The sequence below is a fragment of the Martes martes genome, assembly GCF_963455335.1.
Source record: "Martes martes genome assembly, chromosome: 3".
Lineage (NCBI taxonomy): Eukaryota > Metazoa > Chordata > Mammalia > Carnivora > Mustelidae > Martes > Martes martes.
In genome coordinates, this window is record NC_137890.1 from 149472078 (window position 1) to 149498326 (window position 26249).

General features: G+C 60.0%; 2 protein-coding genes across 2 annotated transcripts; one reads left to right on the forward strand and one right to left on the reverse strand.

The window, feature by feature from the left end:
- Positions 1–2308: 2308 nt before the first annotated feature.
- RTP5 (receptor transporter protein 5 (putative)) lies at positions 2309–5819 on the reverse strand (the record flags this gene model as incomplete). The annotated part of the gene is made up of 2 exons (XM_080799341.1): positions 5632–5819; positions 2309–3779 (listed from the first exon to the last, which is right to left on the reverse strand). The coding sequence occupies exons 1-2, from the start codon at positions 5781–5783 to the stop codon at positions 2309–2311; spliced, it is 1623 nt and encodes a 540-aa protein (XP_080655467.1). The 5' UTR covers positions 5784–5819.
- Positions 5820–13847: 8028 nt separating this feature from the next.
- PDCD1 (programmed cell death 1) lies at positions 13848–25457 on the forward strand. Its single transcript, XM_080798981.1, has 5 exons — positions 13848–13969; positions 21450–21809; positions 22844–23005; positions 24067–24101; positions 24317–25457. Exons 1-5 carry the CDS (start codon positions 13894–13896, stop codon positions 24548–24550), a joined length of 867 nt encoding a protein of 288 aa, XP_080655107.1. The 5' UTR covers positions 13848–13893; the 3' UTR covers positions 24551–25457.
- The last annotated feature ends 792 nt before the right edge of the window (positions 25458–26249 follow it).

The window sequence follows — 26249 nt, forward strand, 5'->3', positions numbered from 1 at the left end:
CCCGAGCTGAAAGCAAGAGTCAGAAATCCGCTTAACCAACCCAGCCACCCAGGCGCCCTGATGAAACTTAATTCTTCATGAATTAATTCTTAATGACTTAATGAAATTTCACTACTCATAAAGACTAATGTTAATGATGCTGATGGCGAATGGAGTTTGCTAGATTTTAGCAAAACTGAGAAAACTGAAACAGTTAAAACAGCAGCAATAGATCTCCCATCTCTGGGCTGCGCTGCCAGCCAGCGACCACACGGGGGCGCCGCAGGACAGCGCGGTCAGCCAGGACAGGAGCAGGAGCCCGGGGTCTGGAGGAGGGGGCTGGGGCTGGAGGAGGGAGGGGAGGGACGGAGGAAGGGGGAGGAGGAGGGATCTGGAGGAGGGGATGGGGGCTGTGGCTGGAGGAGGGGTTAGGGGCAGCCGGGGACCAAGGGCTGGAGGAGGGAGAGGGGGCTGGAGAAGGGGAGGGGGCTGGAGGAGGGGGGAGGGGCGGGGACTATAGGGAGGGTCCAGGAGCTGGAGAAGGGGGCGGGGGTGGAGAGGGCCCAATGCAGCCAGCGGGGCGGAGAGACCAGGCAGACCCACACGTCCTTACTCCTACCCGAGCTGACTGGCTTGGGTCCCTCAAACAAAAGACACCAGGCGGGAGCCGCTGGTTTCAGATATTAGGCCCCTCCCCAGGGCGGCCCTGGTGGGCAGGGTCCCCGATCTGCAGAAAGTGAGCCAGAGGGAGCCCTCTGCGGGGAGGAGCAGGGCCTCTGAGGAGCCCCTCTCAGGTTCTGGGCGAGGGTCAGGAAGGTCTCCACCCGCAGGCCCAAAGGGGTGCTCCCCAGGATGGGTGGGGTCTGTCCTGTCCTGGGACCCCTGCGACAGCAGACAGATTGTCTCAGGAGAAAGTCCAGCTGCAGTGCCCCCACAAGCAGCCATTTCCAGGGAAAGCCAGTGATCTGGGCAGGGACCGCTGTGTGGGGACCATACAGAGCCGGCCACATGGAAACTTCCTAATCAGACACACCCCTACCGAGCCACCCAATTCGGTCTTCACCCCCAGTGTGGACAGGACCCCCATGGTGGGAAGGTGCTACCTGCTCAAGGACAGAGGGTTCTCACCTGCTGTAGACAGGACCCTGAAGGTAGGCAGTGGATCCTGGCCTTACAGTGAGGGCCCCACCCGGTGTAGACAGGGACATGGAGAGTCCGGGTTTAGGTCTTCCCTGCCTCCCCCAGCAGGGTCCTGCAGGATCCAGGTCAGGCTCAGGGCAGCTGGACACAGAGCCCTGGACAGAGGTCTCCGTACACTCACCCCTCCCCACAAGGCAAGGCTTCCCCAGACCCTCTTATCTGACCCTGGGGTCCCTCCAGACCCAGCCCCACCTACCTGGGGTGCTGGGAGCCAGGTCAGGCCTAGAGGAAGAGGGTGTGGCGACCTGACAGGGTCATGCCCACTGACCTACCTCGCTGGGAGCCACGCAGCCCAACCCCCACCCTGTGGAAGTGGGCTGTCTGGTCTTTGAAGGTGGAAATCCAGAGTGTAACTGATGGACAGGAGGGCTCTGACTTCCGGCACGGACAGCCCTTCTCAAACCGCACCAGTGCTGGAGGGGTCCAGGGTCCCGGGAGCTGGCAGGGCTGTGTCTCGGCCCCTGCCCTCTGGGTGGGATATGTTTTCTTGGCCACGGTTCAGGGGGAACAGCTTTGGGAAAGATGCATGCTGGGGGGTCACCAGCCCAGGCTCAAGGGGGGCTTTAATCATTCCCCAGAGTTGTGGGAGCATCCAGGAAAATTCCATGGATGCACACAGAAACGCTGCTGAAGGCGAGGCTGGCCTGGATGTCCTGTCCCGTCACCCCTGGCCAGGAATCCAGAAGCTGTCAGGGGAAGAAGTGCATGTGACCCACTCCCCACAGGGGCCGACGGGGGACAGTGACGTGCCCAGCACACCCTCCCACCTAAAAACCTTCTCCTGGGGGCCAGCTTCCTCGCAGCGCAGGCACACTCTGTTGTTTTTCTCCTTTTAACTTTTATTTTATTGGACCATAACACTCACACAGACAGGCGCCTGAACCCCAGGTGGGCAGCTTGGCGGATAACCACAGTGTGGACGTCCATGAAGCCACGACTCCCATCAGGAGACTACACACACAGAAGCAGGGGTGCAGGAGAAGGCTGTGGGCCCAGGCTCAACTCGGGGAGGGCGGGCAGGAGTGGGTTGGGGGCCCTGGGGTTGCGGGCAGGGGCAGAGGGTCCCGCTGCTCTGCGGCTAAGGGGCACGGGGAGACCCCAACAGGCAGCGTCAGGCTTGCGGTGGCCATCAGGGGCTGAACTTGTACAGGTACATGATCCAGAGGACACAGACGGTCATGGACACCCAGATCCACACTTCTTCATAGGGGTCGAAACGCGGCGCGCAGCAGCCATCATCCCAGCAGAAGTCCTCCTCCCAGCCGGGATCGGAGCCGGACCCGCTGATCCTGGCCCTCGGCTGCATCATCTTCTTGTCATAGCCATGCATGGCCAGGCCACTGCTCCGGCGGCCACTGGCGATGGAGCCGGGGCCCTTGTGTCTTATGAGGTTGAAGACCGAGAAGGGGATGCTGATGGAGCCCTCGCTGATGGTGACGGGTCTACGTGCATTGGTGCCCGGGAGAGGCTCCTGGCCCGCAGGGGCAGGGCCGTCACCGCCACCCTCCTTCTCCTTGCCTTGGGGGGTATTGGCAGGAGCATTCTTGCCTTTGTCTTCATCCGTAAAGATGAAGGGGAAGGTGACGCAGCCGTCAATGCCAGGGATGGAGTTGTCTCTGATGAGGTCTGCCAAAGACGAGGGGAAGGTGACAGAGCCTTCTCCATCATCCGTGAGGCCAATGATATAGGAGACTGGCGGGGGGTCATTTCCAGCAGCACTGGGGACCGAGCCCAGGCCCTGCTCAGGGTCGGTGGGGCTGGAGATGGAGCCCCGGCCTTTGAAGATGAAGCCTTTCAGCTGGAAGGGCTTGATGCTACTGATAAGGAGGCCTCTGCCATGGAAAATGGGGCATTTGATATTCACCAGGAGGCCTCTGCCCTTGGGCGTGGCCTCGGACCTGGCTGGCAAGTAGATGGAGCCCTTGGCTATGATAAGCGGTGTGTGGGGGTCAGCCACTGGGGGGTAGCCCAAGCTGGGGCCGACGTGCCCCTGGTCCCTACGCACATGCACGAGGGAGAAGGGGACGGTGACGATGTCATCATCTTGGCTGAAGAAGTTGCTGCTCTCAGAAATCGGGTTCCTGATGAAGTCGGACACCGACAGGGGGATGGTGATGGAGTTGGGGGTGTAGCCCCTGGCACGGTCAACCACAGGCCCGCTGCCGAGGGTGAGCAGCTGCTTGCCGGCAGCGGGGGTGGCCATGCCATCCTCTCCATACAAGGTATACCTGCCCTTGATGGTGGGGGTGCTCCTGACCTCAGGCCCCCAGGCTGGATCTGGGGGCTTCTGGAAGAAGCAGACGCCCAGATCACAGGCCTCACAGCGCTCCCCGAAGCAGATCTCGGGGCACTGGTCGGAGCTGAGGCTCTCCCCGTAGCACTTCTGCAGGATGACCGGGACCAGCTTGTTGAGAAAGAGCCGCACGTTCAGAAGGCTCACCTGGCAATCACCCCCAGTGCCCGGCGGGCAGAGCCGGCACCGCTGGCCCCAGATGCGCATCTTCACCAGCCCCAGGCGGCTATCCTCGTCCAAGCACGCCTGGAAGAGGATGTGCACGTGGGCTGAGGACCAGCCCCACTGGCAGCGGCCACACTGGAGCCTGGGGATGGGGAGGACAGAGGCAGCCATGAGCAGACTGGCAGGGACGGACCTTGCCCCTGGCCGGGTTGGGGGCTGGCCCAGCAGGAGCTCCTTCACCCGAGACCCCTCCCATGGGTGCACGACCCTCACCTGCAGCACGTCATCAGGAAAGCTGAAAAGCAAATCCCTTTCTATCAGTTTCATACCAAAAGCCCGCTGGATGGCAAAGCCTGGGCTGACCCCTGTAGGAGGTCACTCCCTTGCTGCTGCCTCGTGCTGCCCTTTTGTGTTGTGGCTCGGGCTTCACTGCCCTGAGGACATGTCACCAAGAGCCAAAGACAGTCCTGTGGGTCCTGTGAGGGGAGCAGATGGTGTCTCCATGCTGAGCAGAGAAATGAGGGGAGGTCCTGGCAGGAAGAGCCCCATCCCCACAGAGAAAAGGTGAGCTAGCATGGGCGGGGGAATCTTAGGACACGGAAGGTGGGGGAGAGCCAGGAGGGCTGGGGAATCCCAGGACGATGGCAAGTGAGCCCCTTGGACAGGTCCTCTCTGGCTCCAAACCTGTGAGCAAGACTGCCATGCACCCTGGGGCTGAAGAAGGTACCAGTCCGGGACCTCTGTGGCCATGTGCCCCAGGGCCAGGAGGTGGGCCCCTTCTCCAAGACCCTTAGGTCACGGACAAGCAACCACACGCACACCGGAAGCCCGCCCAGCATCTCGCAGGCAGTCCCATGGAACTTTCTGTGACAGTGAGGACAGGCTCCATCTGCGCGCCCAGCCTGCAGCCCGCAGCCACAGGTGGGGCTGGACTCAGCGAGCGCCCTGGGGAGCTGAACTTTCAGCTTCATTTCAGTGTAACCGAAGGCCACCTGTGGCCAGCGGCTACCATGTTGCAGAACGTGGCACGGTCCCTTGTGCCCCACCCAACCCGCTCCCTGGTCTTTCTATCTGTAGGAAAGCTGAAAGGCAAGGGAACGGTGTTTGTGACCCTCCCCTACCGCTGAAGGCAGCTCTGGCTTGGCTGTGGGAACAGGTGCTTCTCAGACACAGGGCCGGGGGGGGGGGGGGGGATGGGGATGCTGATTCTCCTAATACCCGGGAAACACAGCCTCCCACTGGACACCTCTCCCCAGGGGTTGCAGACACCGCGAGCTGTGGCATCTGTGTCAGAATGTGGCTGCCCAGAGTCCCCACAGTGACCTGTCCGTGAGGCTCCCTCCCCCACTGGCCCCCCTCCCTGCCGGCCTCTGGAGGGCCAGGGATGCCTGGCTGGGTGGGGTCCCTGCAGGCCTGTCCTGTCCCCACCATTGTCACCATGACAGTGAGGAACAGGGCTTACCCAGGGACCCCCACAACACTGGGGCTCCCAGCCGGGCCCCTGCCTGGCCCACAGCCCAGCCCAGACACAGCTCCCCCTCTCTGGGCCTGTGCCCCTTTGGGCATGACTCAGCCCCCGATCCTCAGGCCCCTCTGCAGGCTGGGGGGTGAGCACAGGCACCTGCCCCTACCCAGCTCTGGCTGGCTCTGCTGCCATGGAAACCAGGAGATGCTGCCTCAAGCAAACAAGGCTCTCAAGCCAGGGTGGCCGAGTCACACCCCAGCATCTGCCCCGCCCCCGCTTCTGCAGGGCCCCCACTGGGGTGGCCAGCACTGAGGGACTGAACAGAGGTGGCTCCCAGCCCCCCACCTCCCCCGGCCCACCTACCTGCTGGGGGCCAAAAGCCAGCTGGGTGCATGACCCCTCCCGGACCATGAGGGCCGGTCGGCGGCAGCCCAGCCTCCAGACTCAGGGCCAACTGAGCTGGGGGTTAAGCAGCTTCAGCCCCTCCCCTCCCAGTGCCCCATCAAAGCCCCTGCCCGCCGCCACGCACCTGGAAAGCCCCCTCAGCCGGTACTGGAAACCACCGCCCTCCATGTGCCCAGATGCCAGGTTCTCCTCGGGGACCAGCTCCCAGGTGTCCTGGGGTTTCCTCTTGGCCATCAGCTGGGCCAGGGTGCTGGCCCACACGTCCACCCCGTCCATGCTGGCACCGGGCTCCGCAGTGCAGTCTGACAGCTGCGCCAGCCCCAGCTCCCAGGAAGCCCGGGATCCTGCATCCCGCACCCTCACCAGCCAATCGCAGCCTTGACAACCGTCCAGTCTCCATGGCAACCGGGTTCGTCTCCAAGACATGAGAAACAGGCCTTTCCTTCTTATCCCCTTGAATATTTTTTATTACGCAAGCAATATATTTTCATTTTAGGAAAAATGAGAAAAAAACAGATACATCCAAAGGAAAACATACAATAGAAAATAAATCTGCACAGAATCATCACGGTGGGCTGATGTCCGTACGTGGCCCAGACACACATACACACGCACACTCTTATGTCTTCTTCTCAAGCAAGAAATCACACTGAACGTGTGCTGGTGCACCCTGGCCTCTTCGGCCCACAACCTGTCATGGACAGTGCTGCCCACTCATCCACGTGCAAACATCACCATCCATCCAGCCACCTTGGTCCCTGACCGCTCGGTGCTCCTTCGCCATCGGAAACAAGGCCAGGAGGACATGCACTGTGTGTATCCTTGCAAATTCTCCCATGGGTTTTTTTCAAACTTTATGTTGGCTAGAAACATAGAACGTTTGCATAGACAATGGCTAAAACATAATGCAGAGCATCACAGTTTTGTAAAGACTTGTTGGGCACCTGAAGGGCAGCCCCCCACCTACTCCGTAGGCTCCTCCCCTGCAGAGGCCCCGCCAGCCTGGCCAGGACCCCTTCCAGCTCCATGACCGGAGACGTTCCCCTTCACCACTTTGGGCTTTATGTAAACGGAATCATGCAGGACACATTTTGTGTGTGTGGGTCTGGGTCCCCGCCCTCCCCCTGGCTCACAGAAGCATCACAGCAACCACCCCCCTCTTGTGCACACGGCCATGCTGCCATGTGCCCCACATGAGGCTTGTGGCACCCGCTGGAAAACCATCCTCAGGCCTCAGGCTTCCACCCCTCCCGGGACCTGGGCTCCCTAGGTCTTTCTGCCTGCCCCCCTCCCCGTCCCCGTTCCCATGCCTCCTGCTGGGGTCACAGTTTCATTTTTCCATTCCCACCCCTCTAGGGCTTCGAATGCTGCACCCAGTCCTGCTGCTTTTTTGGTGGCCCCAGAAGCTCCAGAGTGGGACGTGAGCCCACACCTCCCAAGGGTAGAGCAAACGCCTCACCCCTGTGGCTCCCTGAACCCCTTGCTCACCCTCTGTGCTTCCATGACAGCCTCTCTGACCTGCGTGCAGAGCGATTCTTCTCCTCTCTCAACGGCTGACGAATTCTCTGCTCATCTTTGTCCCGTCCGCAGCTGATCCTGGCAAGTGAGTGGATGTCCCTTTCGCATTTTGCATTTCCGAAACTTCTTGGCTGTCTCAGCTATGCGCCATCTGTCTGCCTTGCAGCAAAGTGAGATCGCGGGGTAGGAGAGGAAATGATTGGAATGTGCTCCTGGGAAGGCTGAATCCTGCAGGACCAGCTGGCTGGGAAAACCCCCACCCCTGCACTCTTCCCTACGTCTGTTCGTTGATGCAGACATGATGTCTGGCACTCCTGCAGCGCCCTTGGACCATGAGGTGAACTTGCAGTTAGAATCCACATGCGGAGGAAGCAGAAAGTCAAGACTTTGGAACCTTGATGACAGCTGGAATCCCTGTACTACTTTAGGATCACCTACTTCCAGATTTTTTGTTCAAAAGAGAGGTAAACGCCCAGATCCTGCTCTCATGGTAAGTAAGACCTCATGCTCCGGGTTTTCTGGCTGGTCTAGGGCCATTGTGTGTAGGTGAGCAAGCGTGTGGACCTGGTCACGTGGCCAGCAGTGGTCCCAGGGGACAGCTGGAGCATGGTCTGCAGAGGTCCCCACAGGGCTTTTCCTCTCCATGTGGCCTCTCTGGACCCCTCGCCCTAAGTAAGTCCACAGCCTGCTGGGTGTGGGAGCCTGTGCTCCACCCCGTGCTACAGCCCCATCTGCATGGCCCACCCCACAGCCTTCTCTGCTCCAGAAACCACAACCTGCCTCTGAGTTTAGGGAAGTCTTGGTATCAGGACTGACCACCATCCAAAAATAAGCTTTTTGGTTCAGGAACTTCCTTATACCTTTCCCAGAAGATTGCTTGAAAGGCATAGGGGACAGACCCCAGGGAAACCAGCCTCCATGTGCCTCTTCCCATACGCCCATTTATCTGTCCCCCCAAACCCACAAACCAAGCTCTCTGCAAAAGCTACTCACACGCCAGCTAACAAGTTGGTTGGCTTCTTCACCAGAGGGTGATGGAAAAGGCAGAATACGGCACAGTGTTCAGCCAACACCTGAGGGCTGTGCGTGACCCCGAAGCTGGCCTGCTGTGTGGGGTCCACCTGCATGGACACAGGTCCCTCCAAGCATGGACTCTAGGAATGAGGCTGGCTAGCAGCCCCTTCCACCCTGCTCTGCCCTCCGCCGTCTGCCCACCACTCTGTGACCAGCCTCCCAACGCATCAGTGACTCCAGAATGGGCCGGGCTGGGGATGGAGAGTGGTGCCAAGGGCAACTGCCCTTGCTGCCGCCCACCTGATGGAAACAGCACTCTCTTGTCCCCCATGGACACTCCTTTTGGCTCACACTCCCCTGCCTGGCACTTAGCTTCTTGAGTTCAGTTTTTGGAGAAGGTGGTTAGAAGGCAAGGCTCAGCCCTCACCACTGGGGGACCTCTAGCTGGAGCATTTGAAAGCAGATCTTCTGGCAGCCCTGACGAGCCATAAGGACAGTCTCCTGCAGGTGACGATGCTCAGAGCCTCTGTCCCCCTCTTGGCCTGGGCAGGTCCCCCCAAAACCCCTCCAAGCCATGCTGGACCAGAGAAATGCCAGCTTTGGGACAGGACAGCATAGCCAAGGAGTCAGAGCTGAAAGCCTGGCTGGGAGAAGAGGGTATCGCAGGGTCCAGCTCTAGGCCACCTAGCTGATTGGACCCCACCTTGTGTGTCTGGAAGGAGAGAAGTTGAGAGAGACAGACAGACAAGGAGAGAAAATCAGGTGGAAATAATCATGCTGGGCTCACCCCTGCCTTCCCCCAAACCTCGGCTCCAGGGACACAGGCCACTTGGGCAGACCCCAGGCCCAGTCCCCAGCAAGCAGGCAAGGTGCTTGTCTCTGGGCTACGGGCGGGGGCCCTGGAGTCAGCGGCTGGGATAGCAGTGTCTGTCCCTTGCAGCCCCACGTCCAGCGTCCAGCGTTCTGCTCCCACAAGCCCTTCTCACCCACCCCCCACTCCCCAAAGTTCCTTGCCCTGGTGTCCACCGGCTGCTGCCCTGCCGGGGGCCAGTTACATCTACCAAGCCCCGGTGGGGAGGGGGCTCGCCCTGGATGGAGCCATGAGAGCCACGGAGACTGACCTTGGGCCACAAAGGGATGGACCAGGGACCTCAGGGCCAATGAGGGGGGGCCCGGGTGGCTGGCACTTTGGCAGCAGACTTCTTTGCTGTAAGCAAGTTCATCACCTAACTGACCGCCCACACGGCACTTTTGTGAAGGATAAAACATAACTGGCAAGAACAGCTTGGTCTGACAGTTCAGTTTCCCACACAGGTGCACAGCCGGATTTCACAGCTCCACTGAAATCAGCAGGTGAGTGTGGGGCAGGGCAGGGTCCCTCCTCACCCACATCCACCAGAGCAGAGTGGAGGTCCCAGAGGGCAGGTAGCTGGCACGTGCCTGGAGTCACAGCCTGCAGGGGGGCTGCCCCTGTGTCAGCCGGGGGACCAGCAAGCTGGGAGTCCGAGCGTGGACACACGGAGCACACGTCTCACATACATGTGTGAGCGCAGACACACAAACACACACACGTACCCATCACACACACCCCACACAAAATGCAGCCACATATACACACAAACACACATGGAAATTTAAACTGCAAGTAAGTTCACGTTAAAAAGAAGCGTTCTCGAAAGTTGACAAAGCAAGGGGAGCAGGAAACCTGTAACTTGTCACCTTAGCGAACAGACACCCCAACCATCTCGGTTCTTGTCTATAATAAGTGGTGTCATGTTTTGTTCACATTTTTTACACTTGATCTTAGCCAAAAGGCTGAGAAGCGATTGTTGTTCACATTTTTTAAAATTGGGTTCTTAAATTGGGCAAATAACTTGGGTGCTCTTTTTTAACTTCTGGGAAATGCTTCAAAAACAGGATAGAACAAAAAGTTTTTATTTGCAAACACTATTAACCATTTCCTGTTCCGACCTCAGAAATACTGCGAACCCGCCGCTGCCTCCCGGGGCCGCAGCTCCGTCCAGGCCGGGGTGACATCACCGCCCAGCCGCACAGAGGCATTTTCAGGATGATCCTTCTGCTTCCTTTTTTATCTTTTTTCCTGTTTTACCATAAATGGAAACTTCCCTGTGACGGGCTGCTGCCTCGGGAAAGCGCGGGGAGATCCCCGTCTCCCCCACTTTCCATCGTTCTGGCTCAGGTTCCGCCCGCGGACCCGCCTGCCTGCCCGCCCGCACACCCCTGCCTGGCGTCACAGCTGGGCTGGCACCTTGGAAACTAGACTCCTCTTCTCTGACGGGGAGGGTGGGAGGGCCCCGGGCAGGAAGCTTCTCCCGCCCCGACAACCAGACCCTCCTGCTTCAGGGGAGATAGCGGCACCCACCTTGCCAACAACCCCCCACCCTCAGAGCCATGTGTTGGTCTGGCAGGAAGAACATGGGGGGGCGGGGGGGCGGCGGGGGGACAGGGGGAGCTTCCCCAGGGAGCACACACGGCCCAGGTGGGACCACAGGGCAACAGGCGTGTGGCGGGGAGCACGTGGGACAGGAGGCCCTCATGGGACGGAGGCTGCAGCTCCCAGACTCCCTGCACTGATCGGCCCCAGCACAGGCCTCAGCCAGGACCAGCCCGCCAGTGCTCAGCCCACTGAGGAGCTCTGTGCGGACACAAGAAGGAGCCCACCACCCATGCAGGGATGTGGACAGATCGTGCCATAGGACACCCACCCCACAGGCCACATGCTGGATCACCCCCAGACTGACATGGAGCTGATGTGAAGGCCGGTGGTGGCTGGAAGGAGGGACAGGCGTGAGGGGGCGGTGACTCCTGTGTGCGGGGGTACAGGGTGGTCCCAGGGCCAGAAGACATGCACACAAGAACCACACACGGGAACTGACTGTGCTCAGGGCACGGTCCCCGTGTCAGCATCCTGGTTGTGACACCACAGTCGGTTGTGCAACGTGTTACCGAGAGAGCCTGAGCCACGTGTGAGGGGCCGGCTCTCGGCTGTTTCCGAGACTGCGAGGGATCCTAGTTACCTCAGTGACCACACACATCTTTCTTCATCAACCATCCCTTGAACGGGGCTCCTGGGTTGTCCCTGATGCCTGCTTATAAGTGGGAACAGGGATGGGCAACCCTGGCTGTGACCTCAGCTGGGACCCCCCCAAACCCAAAGGGGTGAAACCACAACACAGGGCAGGGAGGAGAGGGCCAACCTGTGGGGAACACAGGGAGGGACACAAGGGACCCTGATCTTGCCTTTCCCTCCAGCCAGGAAGCCTGTTCTATCCCTAAGAAAAGATGGTGAGGGAAGGAGACAGTGTGTGTGACAGGGACAGTGTGATGGGGACACTGTGTGACAGGGGCACTGTATGTGATGGAGACAGTGAGTCTGACAGGGACGCATGTGGTCTGAACAGTATGCAGTGGGGACAGTATGTCTTGGGGGGATGGTGTGTGTGATGGGGACAGTATGACGGGGACACTGTGTGACACACACTGTGATGGGATCAGTGTGTGTGATGGGGACAGCATGTGGTTCGAACAGTATGCAGTAGGGACAGTATATCTTGGGGGGATGGTGTATGTGAAAGGGACAGTATGACAGGGACGCTGTGTGACAGGGACACTGTGATGGGGACAATGAGTATGATGGGGACAGCGTGTGGTTTGAACAGTAGGCAGTGGGGACAGTATGTCTTGGGGGGACGGTGTGTGTAATGGGGGCAGTGAGTATGACAGGGACACTGTGTGACAGGAAGAATATGTGTTTGGGGAAAAGTGTGCTATACTCCCTTTGGGAGTATAGCACCCCAGCAGTCCCTGGGACCCCTGCCCCCTCCGGCACCTGTCCCAGCTTCCTTCCCAGACTCTGATCCCATCACCTGCTGAGCCTGCCCACCCTAATGTGGAGTGTGAGGTTCCTCCAGGCTGTGTACCCCTCCCTTTCCCTCCTCCAGGGTCTTTGTGCCCTCCTGTGACTCCGAATTGGCCTCTTGACCCAACCCTCCCGGCCGCAAATGCCCCTTCCAGCCTTTTGAGTGGGCCGTGCCCACAGCCCCTCACCCCAAGGGAGCTCAGCGGGAGGGAGGAGAAAGGAGGCTACAGAGGGTGCTGGGGGAGGGACACAGTGCATCCCGACTCAGGACAGGTGGACATGCATCCAAGCTCTTGCTGATGGAATCACAGCTGGGGTGGCTGGGGGATGGAGGTTGGGGATGGCCAGGGCTCTGAAGTCGCCTGGCATCCCAGCGCACACCCTTCAGACTCGCCTCCAAGGGAGGCATGTCCCCCAGCACAGAGCCTCAGGCTACAAAGTGCAGGTCCCCCGGTGCCCACGGGGTCCGAGACTTGCCGGGCGCCTGGCAGCCCCGAACCGCACCTGACCGCACATCCCCAGTCCCGGGCCCTAGGGGAAGCCCCGAGGGCTGGCGGACCAGGAGACACCTGTCCGGAGGGCCCACCCACCCCCCAGCAACCCGAGCTCTCCGGGCGCTTGCCCCGCCCCCCGCCGCCCACGCGGGGCTCGGGGAGTGGCCCTGCGCTCACCACCGAAGCTTCCTCTGCTCGCCTTCGCTTGCAGACACCATCTTTGATGCTCTTTTTCCACCGTTTCAGTTGTCTTTAATGTTTTCCCTTGGCAGCCGAGCCCGAGGTGAACGGGGCCGGGGCGGCGCCAGCTGTCGGGCTGCTGCTCGGGCTGTGAGACCCACGCAGCAGGCCTGGGGCCGCCGCTGTCAGCAGTTTCCTCTTGCGCTTTCCATTCATCACCAACCGCTTCCAGCAAACCCGCCGCGGCCAGACATGTGGCTGCACGCTGCTGGCGCCCTGGAGACCCCGGGCCCACGACCCAGCCCGCGCCGCCCCCTCCCCGCCCGGATGAGCCTGGAGACCCCAGGCCCACGACTGCCCCCGACCCTCCCTGTCCCCAGCCTGCGCTGAGCGGGCGCTGGGTGAGCCCTGGGCAAGTGGCCCCGAACGCTGAAGGTTAAGCCCCCAACACTGGACGTCCTCAGGAGGCCGGCAGGTGGCACCCCGAAGCTTGGAGGCTGGGGGTGCCAGCCTCCTGCAGCAGCCCCCTCCCCCCACCCAGGGCCAGGGCACTCCAAGGCCTGGGGCAGCATTGGAGTGGAGGGAGTCTCAGGTAGGCCTACCGGAAATGCCCTTCCCAGACCCAGCCTTGGGGCTCAGGCACACCATCACCTGCCCCAGTGTGGCCTTGCAGCCCTGGGGGGAGGGGCACACCCTTGGCAGTGGCCCTGCCCCCACCTTCCCCAGCACTGGCTGAGTGTGGTAAGTTCAAGCCTTTAAGAGAAGACAAGGTGGGCATGGGCTTGAGCCCAGCCCTCACCGCAGCTTCAGGGGCCTGAATGCAGACAGTCCACCTGCAAAGGGCAGAATGGATGGGGGAGAGAACAGAGAGTCCAGTATCCCTCACCAGCCTCAGCAGAAGGGGAAAGAAGCCACAACAAATGACAAATTGCTCAGATGGAGAGACCCCACAGGGGAAGAGGGGCAGCTAGGTGCACCCCCTCCTCCACCCACCTGTGCTTCACTCTTCCCCACCCTCCTACCCCCCACCCCGCCCCCCACCCTCTGTACTTCTTTCTCTCGCCCATCCCCCTTCTCCATCCCCCATTCTGTCTCCCCCATCTTTCTCTCCCTCAGTCCCCCAGTCTCTCTCTCGGGCTCCCCTCCTATTTCCACCCACGTGGAGGAAGAGGAGGAGGAAGAGGGGGTGGGGCTGGGGCGTGTCCCTCCGTCCTGACCTGGGACAGTTTCCTTTCTGCTCACACCTCTGCCAGAGCCGTGGAGGAGGAGACTGGCAAACGAGGCTGGCTGCGATCTGGGCATGGGGACCCCACGGGCGCCCTGGCCGCTCGTCTGGGCCGTGCTGCAGCTGGGCTGGTGGCCAGGACGGCTCCTAGGTATGTGGGTCAGGGCTGGGTGGCACAGGATCAGGTCTCAGGGAAAGACCGCTGGCTCTCGGTCCCTGGCAGACAGACAGGGAGGAGGCTGTGCTGGGGTCTGGCCTCATAGGCCTAGCACTGCCCCTGGCAGGGTGCTGTGTGGCTTTGGGTGGGTGAAGGGCATCTCTGGGCTCCAGCTTCTTGCCTGCCCACCTCACTTGGCGGTGAGTCCAGCCCTCACCTATGAGCAGGCAGGAACGTCCCAGATGTTCCTCAGGGTCCCATGGGACAGGCTTGCCCCTCTGTAGGGTAAGGGCTGACCAGAGCTCCAAACCTCAGCCCAGATGCCTCATATTTTCCAGGGGTTGCGACCAGCCCCCCAGGGGACTGACTGTCTCTGTGAGGTCCCAGGCAGATGGCCAAGAGACATTTCTCTAATTATATCAGAAGAGTGACCATTCAAGTGGAGACTCTCCACCTCTGCAGCCCACCTGCTGTGGGCCTAGGTCTCTGGACGAGACTCTTGTGTGTATAGGGTCTGGGTATGGCTGCGAGCATCCACGGCAGGTTCCGGCAAGGGGGCCTGGCCCTTAGCCCCCTTGCACAGGTCATCTATCACTGGGGGCCCCTGGTCGAAGTCCAGTGGTAGGGGAGAGGGGCCAGCTGCCCTTGTCCTCGGCTACTGCACAGATGGGAACATTGACGAAGGTGGATCCTTGGGATGGGCCCAGGGTCTTTCCTCTGGACCTCATTGGGCTGGGAGGTGGCATGACCCCCAGAAGGACCACGACGAGGCCCACTGGGACTGCCCATCCTGGAGTCTTGGTGCTCCTCCCGGGCCTGCTGGGCAATGGTGGGGTGCCAGGCGCCCTATGTTTCCTCCCCAGCCCAGCCTGGCTCTCCAGGAAGGTCTGTAGGCCACTCTCAGGATTAGCGGAGGAAACTCAGAGCTGAGGTCAGAGGCCCAAGGGCATGTGGCCAAAGGTGCCCCGTCGGGGGGCCTTGCTGGGGAGCCCAGGCACAGAGGCAGAGGTATGAGTATCACCCCAGGAGGGGGAACTGAGGCATAAATGGGGGCCCTGACTCAGCCCTGGAGGCCCGCAACCCCCCAGGACCCCTTCCCCAAGTAGGGGAAGGTGAGAATGAGATTCTGCAGCCACTGTCCAGAGTCAAAGGCACCAGCTTGGGGCTCACCCGCCTCAGTTTCCCCATCTCAGCCCTGAGCACACCACGTTGCCAACATCATATGTCGGGTCACCCTCCTCCCCTTCCACCAGACTCAGGCGCTCCCGGCTGCAGGGACATTTGAGTCCGTGCTATCTCTTTGCCTTCCTAATTTATTGCCCTTATTATTTGGGTCATTCCCATGGATGTCTCCCCCCCCCCATACCTCCTTACGTACATGTTTTTCTTCCATTTAATGGAATATCCCAAACTCAGTAGCTGGCTGGCCCAGATCCTAGTGAATGAGAGTAAGGAAGAGTACAGGCTTTGAACAGGACAGGCTTGAGTTCAAAGGAAGGCACAGTTGATGAGACCTTTGGCAAGTCATCTCGTCTCACTGGGCAGCGGCATTCTTACCTGCGGCTGGGGACACTAGTGTCTGCCTTGCACTGAGAATTCAGCCAGGTCAATTCTGAAAACTGCCTGCATAGCCCATGATCTGTTTTTTGAAGTGAGATTTGTTTTAGTTATTTTTCCAACTTATAATTTTGAAAAATGTCTGAAACATACAGAAAAGTCACAAGAACGCAGCAGTGAACACCCATTACTTCGAGTCTCCGATTGGCCATATTGGCACCTTTGTGAATGGATTTGCTGGGGCTGCGGGGACAAAAGCCAGCCCCTGAAGGCTTCAGCACCTGGAGGTTGTGGTCTGGCATTTCTGGAGGTGGGAAGTCCGAGACCAGGTGTGCATGGGGCCGGTTCTGGCCGGGACCGTGAGGGAGGCTCCCTTCCAGGCTCTCCCAGCGCCTGGTGTTTGCCAGAAACCCTCAGCCTGTGGACGTTAACAGCCCATCTGGCTCCAGCGTCATATGGCTCTCCCCTCATACACTGGTGTCCAAATTTTCCCCTTCTTGTAAGGACACCAGCCGTGTTGCGTTAGGAACCCATGGGTTCCAGCTTATCTTAAGAAATTATGTCTGCAATAACCCTTTTTTTTTTTAAGTAGTCTCCGTATCCAACATGGGTCTTGAACTCACCACCCTGAGATGGAGAGTCACAAGCTCTACCCACCAGCCTGGCGCCCCTACCTATTTCCAAATAAGGTCACACTATGCCATGCTGAGGCTCAGGGCTGCCCCAGCAGGTGCACTGGGGGGCACGGCTCCACTCATCTCACAGAGGTCAGACCTCTCTACTAACACTCCAGGGGCTCTCCCCCGGGCCCTTCGTTCTGATGTTCCCCCTTGCTGGATTATCTTGCCCTGATGAGAGCCCAGTCAAGGGCCGCCTACCTCCCTGGATGTCACTGTCCTCAGCTTCTTTTGACTCTGGTCAAACGCCAGTTCTCTCTGTCACCACCCCTGGCATTCTGGTTGGTTTTTTTCTTTAACTCAGATCTTAAGTTTATTTTAGATATGGAAAACTTAGAATTAGGAATATATTTTTTAAAGATTTTATTTATTGGGGCGGCTGGGTGGCTCAATCAGTTGAACATCTGCCTTTGGCTCAGGTCATGATCTCAGGTCCTGGGATCGAGCCCCACATCAGGCTCCCTGCTCAGCGGGGAGTCTGCTTCTCCCTCTCCCTCCTCCTTTGTGAGCTCTCCCTCTCTCTCTCTCTCTCTCAAATAAATAAATAAAATCTTTAACAAAAAATATTTATTTAAGAGAGAGAGCACAAGCAGGGGGAACAGCAGAGGGAAAGGGAGAAGCAGACTCCCTGCTGGGCAGGGATCCCGATATGGGGCTCAATCCCAGGACTCCAGGATCATGACCTTAGCCGAAGGCAGACGCTTAAGCAATTGAGCCACCCAGGCGCCTGAATTAGGAACATTTATATTAGTTGTAGGTGTACAGTGAAATGATTCGCTATTTGTACGTATTACAAAATTTAACCAGTTAACACATGTCACCGCACAGAGTCACAAAATCTGTAAGGAGAACTTTCAGTATTCACTCTTCTAGCTACTTTGAAATATGCGAGAAAGGATTATTAGCTACCATCCCCATGCCTTACATCCCATCCCCGTGACTTACTCATTTTAAAACTGCAAGTTTGTGTCTCTTGACCCCTTCATTCCTTCCACTGACACCTCACTCCCACCTCAGACGACTACTAATCTGTTCCCTATATCCAGGAGCTAAGTTTTTGTTTAATTTTTTCTTTTTTTTTTTTTTTTTAGTTTCCGAGTGTAAATGAGATCACACAGTATTCATCTTTCTCTGACTGACTTATTTCTTTTTTTTCTTTTTTAAGATTTTATTTATTTATTTGACAGAAATCACAAGTAGGCAGAAGGCAGGCGGGTGGGGGCAGGGAAGCTCTCTGCTGAGCAGAGAGCCCAATGCGATTGGGGACTTGATCCCAGGACCCCGCGATCACAATCTGAGCCAATGGCAGAGGCTCCAACCCACTGAGCCACCCAGGCGCCCCTGACTGTCTTATTTCACTTAGCGTAACGCCCTCCTTGTCCACCCATGTTGTCACAAATGGCAAGATCTCATTCTTATGGCTGAGTGACGTCCCATTGTGCGAACACACCACATCTTCCTAACCACTCATCTGTGGACGGACACACGGGCTGCTTCTGTACGTGGGTCTTGTAGATAATGCCGCAGGACACATGGCAATGCACATGGCTTTTTTCTAATTTGTGTTTTTGTTCTCTTTGGGTAAATACTCAGTGGTACAGTGGCTGGATCCTAGGGCAGCTCTATTAACTTTCTGAGGACCCTCCACGCTGTTCTCCGTGGTGGCTGCACCAGCTCTCATCCCCACCAACAGCGCACGAGGGTGCCTTTTTCTCGTTGTTTCATGTCTTTTTGAGTCTAGCCATCCTGACAGGTGTGAAGTGGTATCTCATTGTGGTTTCCATTTGCATTTCCCTGACGATGAGGTTTGGTGAGCGTCTTTCCTGGTGTTTGTTGGCCCTATGGACGCCTTTAGAGAACTGTCTATTCAGGTCCTCTGTGCATTCTTTAATCTGATTATTTGGGGGTTTTTGCTATTGGGTTATGTGAGTTCTTTACATGTTTTGGATATTAACCCTTCATCAGATAAATGATTTACAAGTATTTCCTCCCGTCCTGTAGGTTGCCTTTCCATCATGTTGATGGTTTTCTTTGCTGTGCAAAGGGTTTGAGTTTGGTGTAGTCCCCAACAAAAACTTGCTTGTTTTCCCTGCCGTGGACCCCCATGTACCCCTGAGGGGTCCCAGCAGGGTGGGTAGGTGCGTGTCGTCTGGGTGCTTCCCCTGTGGGAGATCAGGGATGTGTTGGTCCTCCATGTGGCAAGTTCAGGGACCCCACGGCAAGGAGGTGAAGGCACCCTGTCCCCCTCCTGCCGAGTGAGAGACTCATGGGGGTTGTAGGAGCTGACCGTGCACCGGGTGACTCTTCCAGCACCACAGGCGGGTCTTGCGTAAATCAGCTGCTGGGTACTAGATGAGAAAGTTGTGACCTCCAGGACAGCAGCGGCCGTGCCCCCTGCCACGCAGCCCATCCCACCACCCTGGGCCGGACCCCGAGATCTCCCCGCCTGACCCCGCCTGCACACACGGGTCCCTCCTTGACCCACTCCCCAGACAAAGAAAGGCCCTGGGGCCCCTTACCAACATTTTATTATCAAATATGAAATAAATACATGACACTTCAATGTTTAAAGCCAAACAACACAAGATTCACAGGTGTTCCTACTGTAGGGATAGCCGTACTCAGTCAGGCTCTACTACCAGTGCTCCTCTGGGAAAGTTTGGGTTGACTTAGAGGTGTGTGTACACAGGGTCCCTGTCCCATCTGGCCGTCACACCTGCTCCCAGAAAGCAGAGAGCCCAGTGCCCACCGAGCCCCCCTCTCACCCCAGTGAGGTCTCAGCCCCGTGCTCCCGCCGGCCCTCTTCCCGGGTGTCCCTGAGCCCCCATTCCAGGGAGTTCATCTTTCTCCCTGTGGACAGGCTGCTGAGCACCCAGCCGGGATCCCCCCATGGGCCTGCACCCAGCCAAATCGTCAGAGACCTGAACAGCCATGCACCTTGTGACTTTGGGGAGGTGGGTGCTCCCTGGTCAGAATGGGCTCTGGGGCAGCTACAGGTGAAGGGCTGCCCCTTTCTACACTCCCCACAGGGAAAGCCACCCCAACCTGTCTCGGGCCGGACCCATGGCTGCTGCTGCATCCAGGCCCTGGCGCTGACCATGCTGTGAGACCCCCAGGGGTGGGGGTAAAACAGGCACAGAGATGGGAGTGCCCTGGAGAGGGGTCCAAGGAGAAGCAAGGAAGCCATGGTGCCCAGAGGGAGTGGGGTCTCGAGGGCCACCAGGAGGGACCTGGGAGTCAGCAGAGCCTGAGCAGGACCAGAAGGCTGCCACGTAGAGACCGAGCAGAGGCTGGGCTAAGGGCCACTCAGTGTGCCCTCCTCGCTAAGTTCGGGTTCCCCAAGAGATGCTGCAAAGAGCCAACCAACAGACAAATGACCCAAATGGTCACCAATTTGGGTGAGGGGTGGGGAAGATGAGGGCCTGACCCAGAGTCCACTCAAGAGCCCATGGGGAGGCCTGCCAGGGTCGGGGGGCTCTGCAGGAGGGGAGGGGATGCCACGCACCTTGCGGGACCCCAAGGGCCACTTCTCGGAGGCCCAGATCCCGGGAGGGCTGGGGTCTGTCTGGAGGCCTCAGTGGGAGGGGGTTCCTGGTGGGCATTTGTCAGGAGGCAGGCGCAGGCACGTCTCTGGTGGGACCAGGGGCATGTGGGGCTGGGCAGGAGACATGCAGAGATCTCTGCATGGGAAGGCCCATGGTCTCTCCATGGGAAGGCCCACGGACCCAGCAGCCAGGGCCAAGGCGGTGATGCCCCAGCTTACTTCAGCACGCCCACGGCCCGATTGCCTGGTTACCCCCATGATGCTCTCTTTGTAAACGTGTGTGCTTCTCGAATAAACGGATAACGAAGACATCTGTCAGGACCACCAGGGAGGTCCCACTGTGGTGGGCCGGCTGTGAGTGGGTGGGACACGCAATGACAAATAGTAAAGGGGTTTAGCGTGGTCCCCTGTGGGGGGGGGTCTCCCCTGGGAAAGCCGGGCTGGGGGCCATGGGCAGATGCCTGGCCCCACAGAGCAGTGGGCCTCTTGTCTTCGCAGTGTTTGGGAAGCTGAGGGGTGTGGGACGTGTAGGGGGGCCAGGAAATGACCTCACTGGGCCACGTCTTGGGTCTGGGTATTCCCTCCCTGGTGAGGAAGCCAAGGCCTAGAGCAGCATGGCAGTGGCCCAGGAGAAACCCCGGGCTTCCAGGCAAGGTCCCCTGGCCAGGGTCAGGGCAGCCGGAGGCAGACCTGGAACTGGGTCCCGAGAGAGCAGCTTGAGGCCTGGCGCATCCTCCATCTGCGCCTTAGTCCCCGTGTGTCGATCAGGAATCACAGCACAGCCTCCCTGGTGAGCCAGCTACAGAGACTAGAAGGCTTAGCACATATGGGCTTGGTCGTGGCTCCTACCTTGGGACCCTGGGAGCCTCTGACCTGTTCCTGTGTCACCTTGACTCTCTGTGGGGTGTTGCTGTCCTGTGGCCTGGGCCAGATGGGAGGGGCTTCTGCCAAGTGTCGGGGGGGGGGGGATGGGCACACACACTCACGCAGGCATGTGTGCATGTGGTGGTGAGGCAGGCACCGGTGGAAGGAGGCGTGAGCCCCTCCAAGGATGTGGGGGTATCCCCGGGGCCAGGGCCTGGCAATTAGGTGTTCTTGCAAGAGGAGTGTGGGCCAGAGTCCAGGACCATCAGGGGCCTCCATCTCTGTCCATATCAGGGGTGATGGCCCAGCTGCTCTGAGCTCCAGTCCCCAGAGTCATGGCAGAAGGCAGAAGGCAGACCCCGTCCCAGCTCTGAGCTTGTCCCGCAATGGGCCGAAGGCTGGACCCTGAGCCTGCCGGATGCTGAGCTTTCCAAGGGAGGCCCCCACCGGCCCGCCCAGCATCCCGGCCCACCCCTGCCCCCCTCAGGGTACACAGGACCAGGCTAGCCCGATGAGCCAGGGACCCAGAGTGGTGGAGCTAGGAACATGATGTTTAGGCCTGTGGGGAGGACCTGAAACCCCACTGTTTGGGGGAGAAATGGGAGACCTGGGGGTCAGAGCCGGAACACAGCCCGGGCCTCGGGTCCTAGTACCGTCAAACCCCACCCCACCATGGAGTTGCCTGGTGAGAAGTGAGCACCACATCCCTGGGGGCGTGCAAGAAGTTGCAAGGCTTGGAGGCAGAGGCCCTGCAGTTGGGGGAGTTGGGGGGCAGGATCTGGGCAGCCGTCCCCACGCCCCTCCCTCACCATCTTCTGGTCCTCCCCCACAGACTCCCCCGACAGGCCCTGGAGCCCCCTCACCTTCTCCCCAGCGCAGCTCACTGTGCACGAGGGGGACAACGCCACCTTCACCTGCAGCCTCTCCAGCGTCCCCAAGAGCTTTGTGCTTAACTGGTACCGCATGAGCCCCCGCAACCAGACAGACAAGCTGGTCGCCTTCCAGGAGGACCACGTCCAGCCCGGCCCGGACAGACGCTTCCACATCACACGGCTGCCCAGCGGCCGGGATTTCCACCTGAGCATCGCAGCTGCCAGGCCCAACGACAGCGGCACCTACCTGTGCGGGGCCATCTACCTGCCCCCCAACACACAGATCAACGAGAGCCCCCGTGCGGAGCTCACCGTGAAGGGTGAGGCCTCAAGCCCGAGATGGAGGGGTGCAGTGGCCAGGGCCTCCCCGGCTCCACGAGCAGCTCTGTCCACACCCAGGCCCACAGGAACAAACGGCATCAACCATCAACGCTCTGGGATGGGACACACCCCCAGACCCCCTGTCCTTTTCGGGAGGGCACAGCTTGAGGGAGGGCGGCAGGTGGCTGGCGCCTCTCAGGATGCAGCAAAGCTCAGGCTCAGCGGAGGTGTGGGCAGGGCAGGGGCGGGGGTAAGACTGGCTAGTGCAAGACCAGGAGCCAGCCCCCTGGACATGGAGAGCGGAGGGGAGGGCCCTGAGTCCCCACCCTGGCCTCCCTCCTGCGACCCCCTCCCTGAGTCCCTTCCCTAAGCCCCCTTCCTGTGCCCTCCTCCCTGAGTCCCCTCCTTGAGTCCCTCCCTGTGTGCCCCTCTCTCAGTTCCCCTCCCTGTGTCCCTTCCCTGTGTCCCCCTCTCAGAGTCCCTCCCTGTGTGCCCCTCTCTCAGTTCTCCTCCCTGAGTCCCTTCCCTGTGTCCCCCTCTCAGAGTCCCTCCCTGTGTGCCCCTCTCTCAGTTCTCCTCCCTGAGTCCCTTCCCTGTGTCCCCCTCTCAGAGTCCCTCCCTGTGTGCCGCTCTCTCAGTTCCCCTCCCTGAGTCCCTCCCTGAGCCCCCACCCTGATTCCCCCTCCCTGAGTCCCCTCCTTGAGTCCCTCCCTGTGTGCCCCTCTCTCAGTTCCCCTTCCTGAGTCCCTTCCTGAGCCCCCACCCTGATTCTCCCTCCCTGAGTCCCCTCCTTGAGTCCCTCCCTGTGTGCCCCTCTCTCAGTTCCCCTCCCTGAGTCCCTCCCTGAGCCCCCACCCTGATTCCCCCTCCCTAAGTCCCCTCCTTGAGTCCCTCCCTGTGTGCCCCTCTCTCAGTTCCCCTCCCTGTGTCCCCTTCCCTAAGTTCTCCTCCCTGTGTTCCCCTCCCTGAGTCCCCTCCTTGAGTCCCCATTACTAAGTCCCCTGTGTGAGTCTCTCTCATTTTGCCCCCCCAGAGAGAATTCTGGAGCCCCCCACGGAGAGCCCCAGCCCCCCACCCAGACTCCCTGGCCAGTTACAGGGGTTGGTCATTGGCGTCACAGGTGTGCTGGTGGGGGTCCTGCTCCTGTTGCTGCTGACCTGGGTCCTGGCCACTGCCTTCCCCAGGGCCACTCGAGGTAAGGCCCCACCAAGCCCCACTGCTGTCACTACCCCAGTCTCCTACAGCTGGGACCCCCCACACACTATCCTCCCCCCAGCCACCTCCACCCCTCCCCTCCCCACCCACAGTGAGCACTTCTCAAGGAGGGGCTGGGGCTGAAGTGGGACTCCCACGTTCTGGGGTCACCCCTCTCCCATGCACCTGCTCTAAGGAGGGGTCTGAGGGGAGTGGGGTGGAGAGGGTCGTGGCCAAACTTACACAGAAAGGCAAGCAACAGCGCCCCCAGGCTGAGCCATCTATGCTGGGAACACAGGGCCCTCCCAAACCTCAGGCCACACCACAGCCCACAGGACACTGAAGGGATCTCTCACAGCCGCTGGGCTCTGCCCTTGACAACCACAGACACCAGGGTGGTTGCTGTGAGCCCCCCAGCCACCCCCGCTCACTCCCACTCTGCACACATCCTGACCTCCTGGTTGTCCTAGACTGCTTGGACTCAGTCACTCTGATGACCGTGTCTGGAGCTGGAAGGAGGCACCCAGAGGGGACCCAGCCCAGGGGTCAGCTCCTCCGAAGGCCGGGTCCTGGTCTCCTGGGCCAGGGGGCACCCCAGGGAACATGTGGCCGAACAGGAGGCTCCATGAGGTCCCAGACAAGCCCCCCGGCAGCCATGTGGCCTCCGTTGGAGAGAGGCTGGCCGCCGCATTGCTGATCAGGCGTCCGCTGTGCGCTGGGGGCTGGTGCCTGCACGTGTCCCCGTGGGGGGTTTGTGGCCAGAGATTGCAGGTTCCCGTGGCAGGAGTATGGGAACTGGAAGCCAGTGGGCCTGTGTGGCCGCCACCCAGCACAAATCCCGGTCAACATGGGACCTCTGGCTCTCCACTTGATGATCAGGGACACGGGGTCCTTGCGTGGGAGGCGGGGTTAGCCAGACCATCGGGCAGGGGAGAGGACGGTCTGTCACCCTCGTAGGAGCCCCTGGGGAGGAAGGGCCCTGCTACAAAGCCCCCCAGCCCCACCACCTGCAGGAGCGTGGGGTGTCCCGGACCTCCTCACTCCAGATGCGCTTCTCTGTAGGTACCTGTGCCTGTGGGAGCGAGGACGAGCCCCTGGTGAGTTCCTTCCCCTTGTGGCCCCGGGTGGTGCGGGGTCCGCAGGCTCAGGAGCACGCCTGTCTCCAGCCTTGTCATGGGGTCTGAGCACAGGGACACCAGGCACTAGCAAGGGTCTGGGAGCCCAGGCCCTGCCCTGGCCCCTTGTGGGCACGCGTGCACCTGACTGTCCACCACTACAGACCACTAACGACTCCCTCTTTCTCTCCCCAAAGAAGGAGGGCCCCTGTGTGGCGCCTGCGTTCACCGTAGACTATGGGGAGCTGGACTTCCAGTGGCGAGAGAAGACGCCGGAGCCCCCCGCCCCCTGCGCCCCTGAACAGACGGAGTATGCCACAATTGTCTTCCCCAGCATGCCAGGATCCCCAGGCCGCAGGGTCTCAGCCAATAGCCCTCAGGGACCCCAGCCTCTGAGCCCCGAACATGGACCCTGCCCCTGGCCCCTCTGAACAGCAGCTTCCTCGGGCGGCCTGCATCCCTCAGACCCTCCACTGGGAGCCCAGGTGGGAGCCTTCCCTGAAGAAGCGTGCAGTGGAGAGGAGGTGGGGGGTCGCCCCAAGGCTGAGCCCGGTGATGGTAACCAACCCTGCCTGCGCCAGCCCTGCTCAGCTCCCCTTGTACAACCTGGGAGCGGGAGGTGTCCCTGTCACCCGCTGTGGTCAGGAAAGGAGACTCACCCAGGACTCCAGGCCCAGCTGCCTGAGCCAGTCACTTTCTGGTTCTGCTGCACTGGGCCTCCCACCAGTGCCTCCCCCGGGGGGGGGGGGGCGGTGCTGGTCTAGTGCTGTGGCCTCCAGAGGGTCAGGCTGCCTGAATCTCTGTGGCCCCCCACCATCTCCCAGGGGAGCCTGCTGCCGGGACACAGGAGCACAGGGACCCTGGTTGGAGACCCTGTCTTGGAGTGGCCCGGTGACGTGCCCCCTCGTGCACCGGGAGGGGCCCAGGTAGGGGTGGGGACCTTGTGCTCCTCCAGGCCTGGGAGGGAGCTCCTGGCAAGGCAGAGTGGGAGCCCATGGGCCACCCCGGGGCACGGCCCCACCCACCAAACAGCCCCAAGGTGGGTGGCTAGCAAGGAGAAGAACAGGCAGAGCTTGAATCACCCCCTCAGAGGCCAGTCCTGGGGGACCATCCCCCGGGAGGGAGTCGCCCTCCCCATTGGTGACCACGCACGGTGCTATTTAAAGGGGCCTCACCCAGCAGGCAGGTCTGCTGTGGGGCAGTCCGGGTCCGTGGCTGCCTGGGTGTCAGAGACTCGGGAGCACATGTCCTGTCTTGCATTCCACAAACACTTCAGAGCCCCTCACCCTATTCTATTATATTATAATTAAATAATGACAAAAGCTCTAAGAAAAGCCCAAATTCTCTCCTGCTCTTGTGGTGGGAGGGGAGGGGGGTGAGTTTCTGCCCAAAGATGGAGGACCCAGCCAGCCCTCCCCAGGCCCTCATCTTCACTGTCCCAGAGACCCCCTCCCAAGGCCTCTCATCTCTGCTCCCCCCACGTGCATGCCCCACAGCCTCCGCAGGGTGAGATCCCTATAGTTCAGGGTGCCATGGGGCATCACCCCCCAGGAAGCCTGTCCCCAGACTGCCTTAGCCTGGCACGGCTCCCCCCGACCTGAGAGTCCCTCCCAGGCAGCATCAGGGCCCTGGGCACTGGGCATGCAGGTGGGCTGCACAGGGGGAGAGAGGGTGCAGCATCAGTGGAGAAAGAGCTCTTCCCACTCTCGAAGGAGTGTCTGTCCATCCTCCGGAAGAAGATACAGCCCCACTGTGAGGGGACCTCAGTTCTCATCCCAACCTCGCCCCTTCCCAGTGCGCTCTGTCCAAACCCTCAGGGGCCGTGCACAAAGCTCCCCCCAGGTCCTCTGTGCGCACACCCTGGCTTGCCGCACAGGGGTCCTGTCCTACTGCGCTGGGGTCCTGGCCAGTGCCGCGCAGGACATATATGCACCTCGCCCAGGACAAGGCAAGGAGGCCGCCTTGCTCTGAGGATGCCAGGCGGAGTCACACATGGAGGGACACTGCTGGGGAGTCTGCGGGCTGTGCAGGCTTGAGAGTCTGAAGAAACCAGTAGCTTCCATGGAAAGACAAGGACAGGAGTAAGAAAATGTCACACATTTAAAACTAACACCCAGAAACACATGGCTT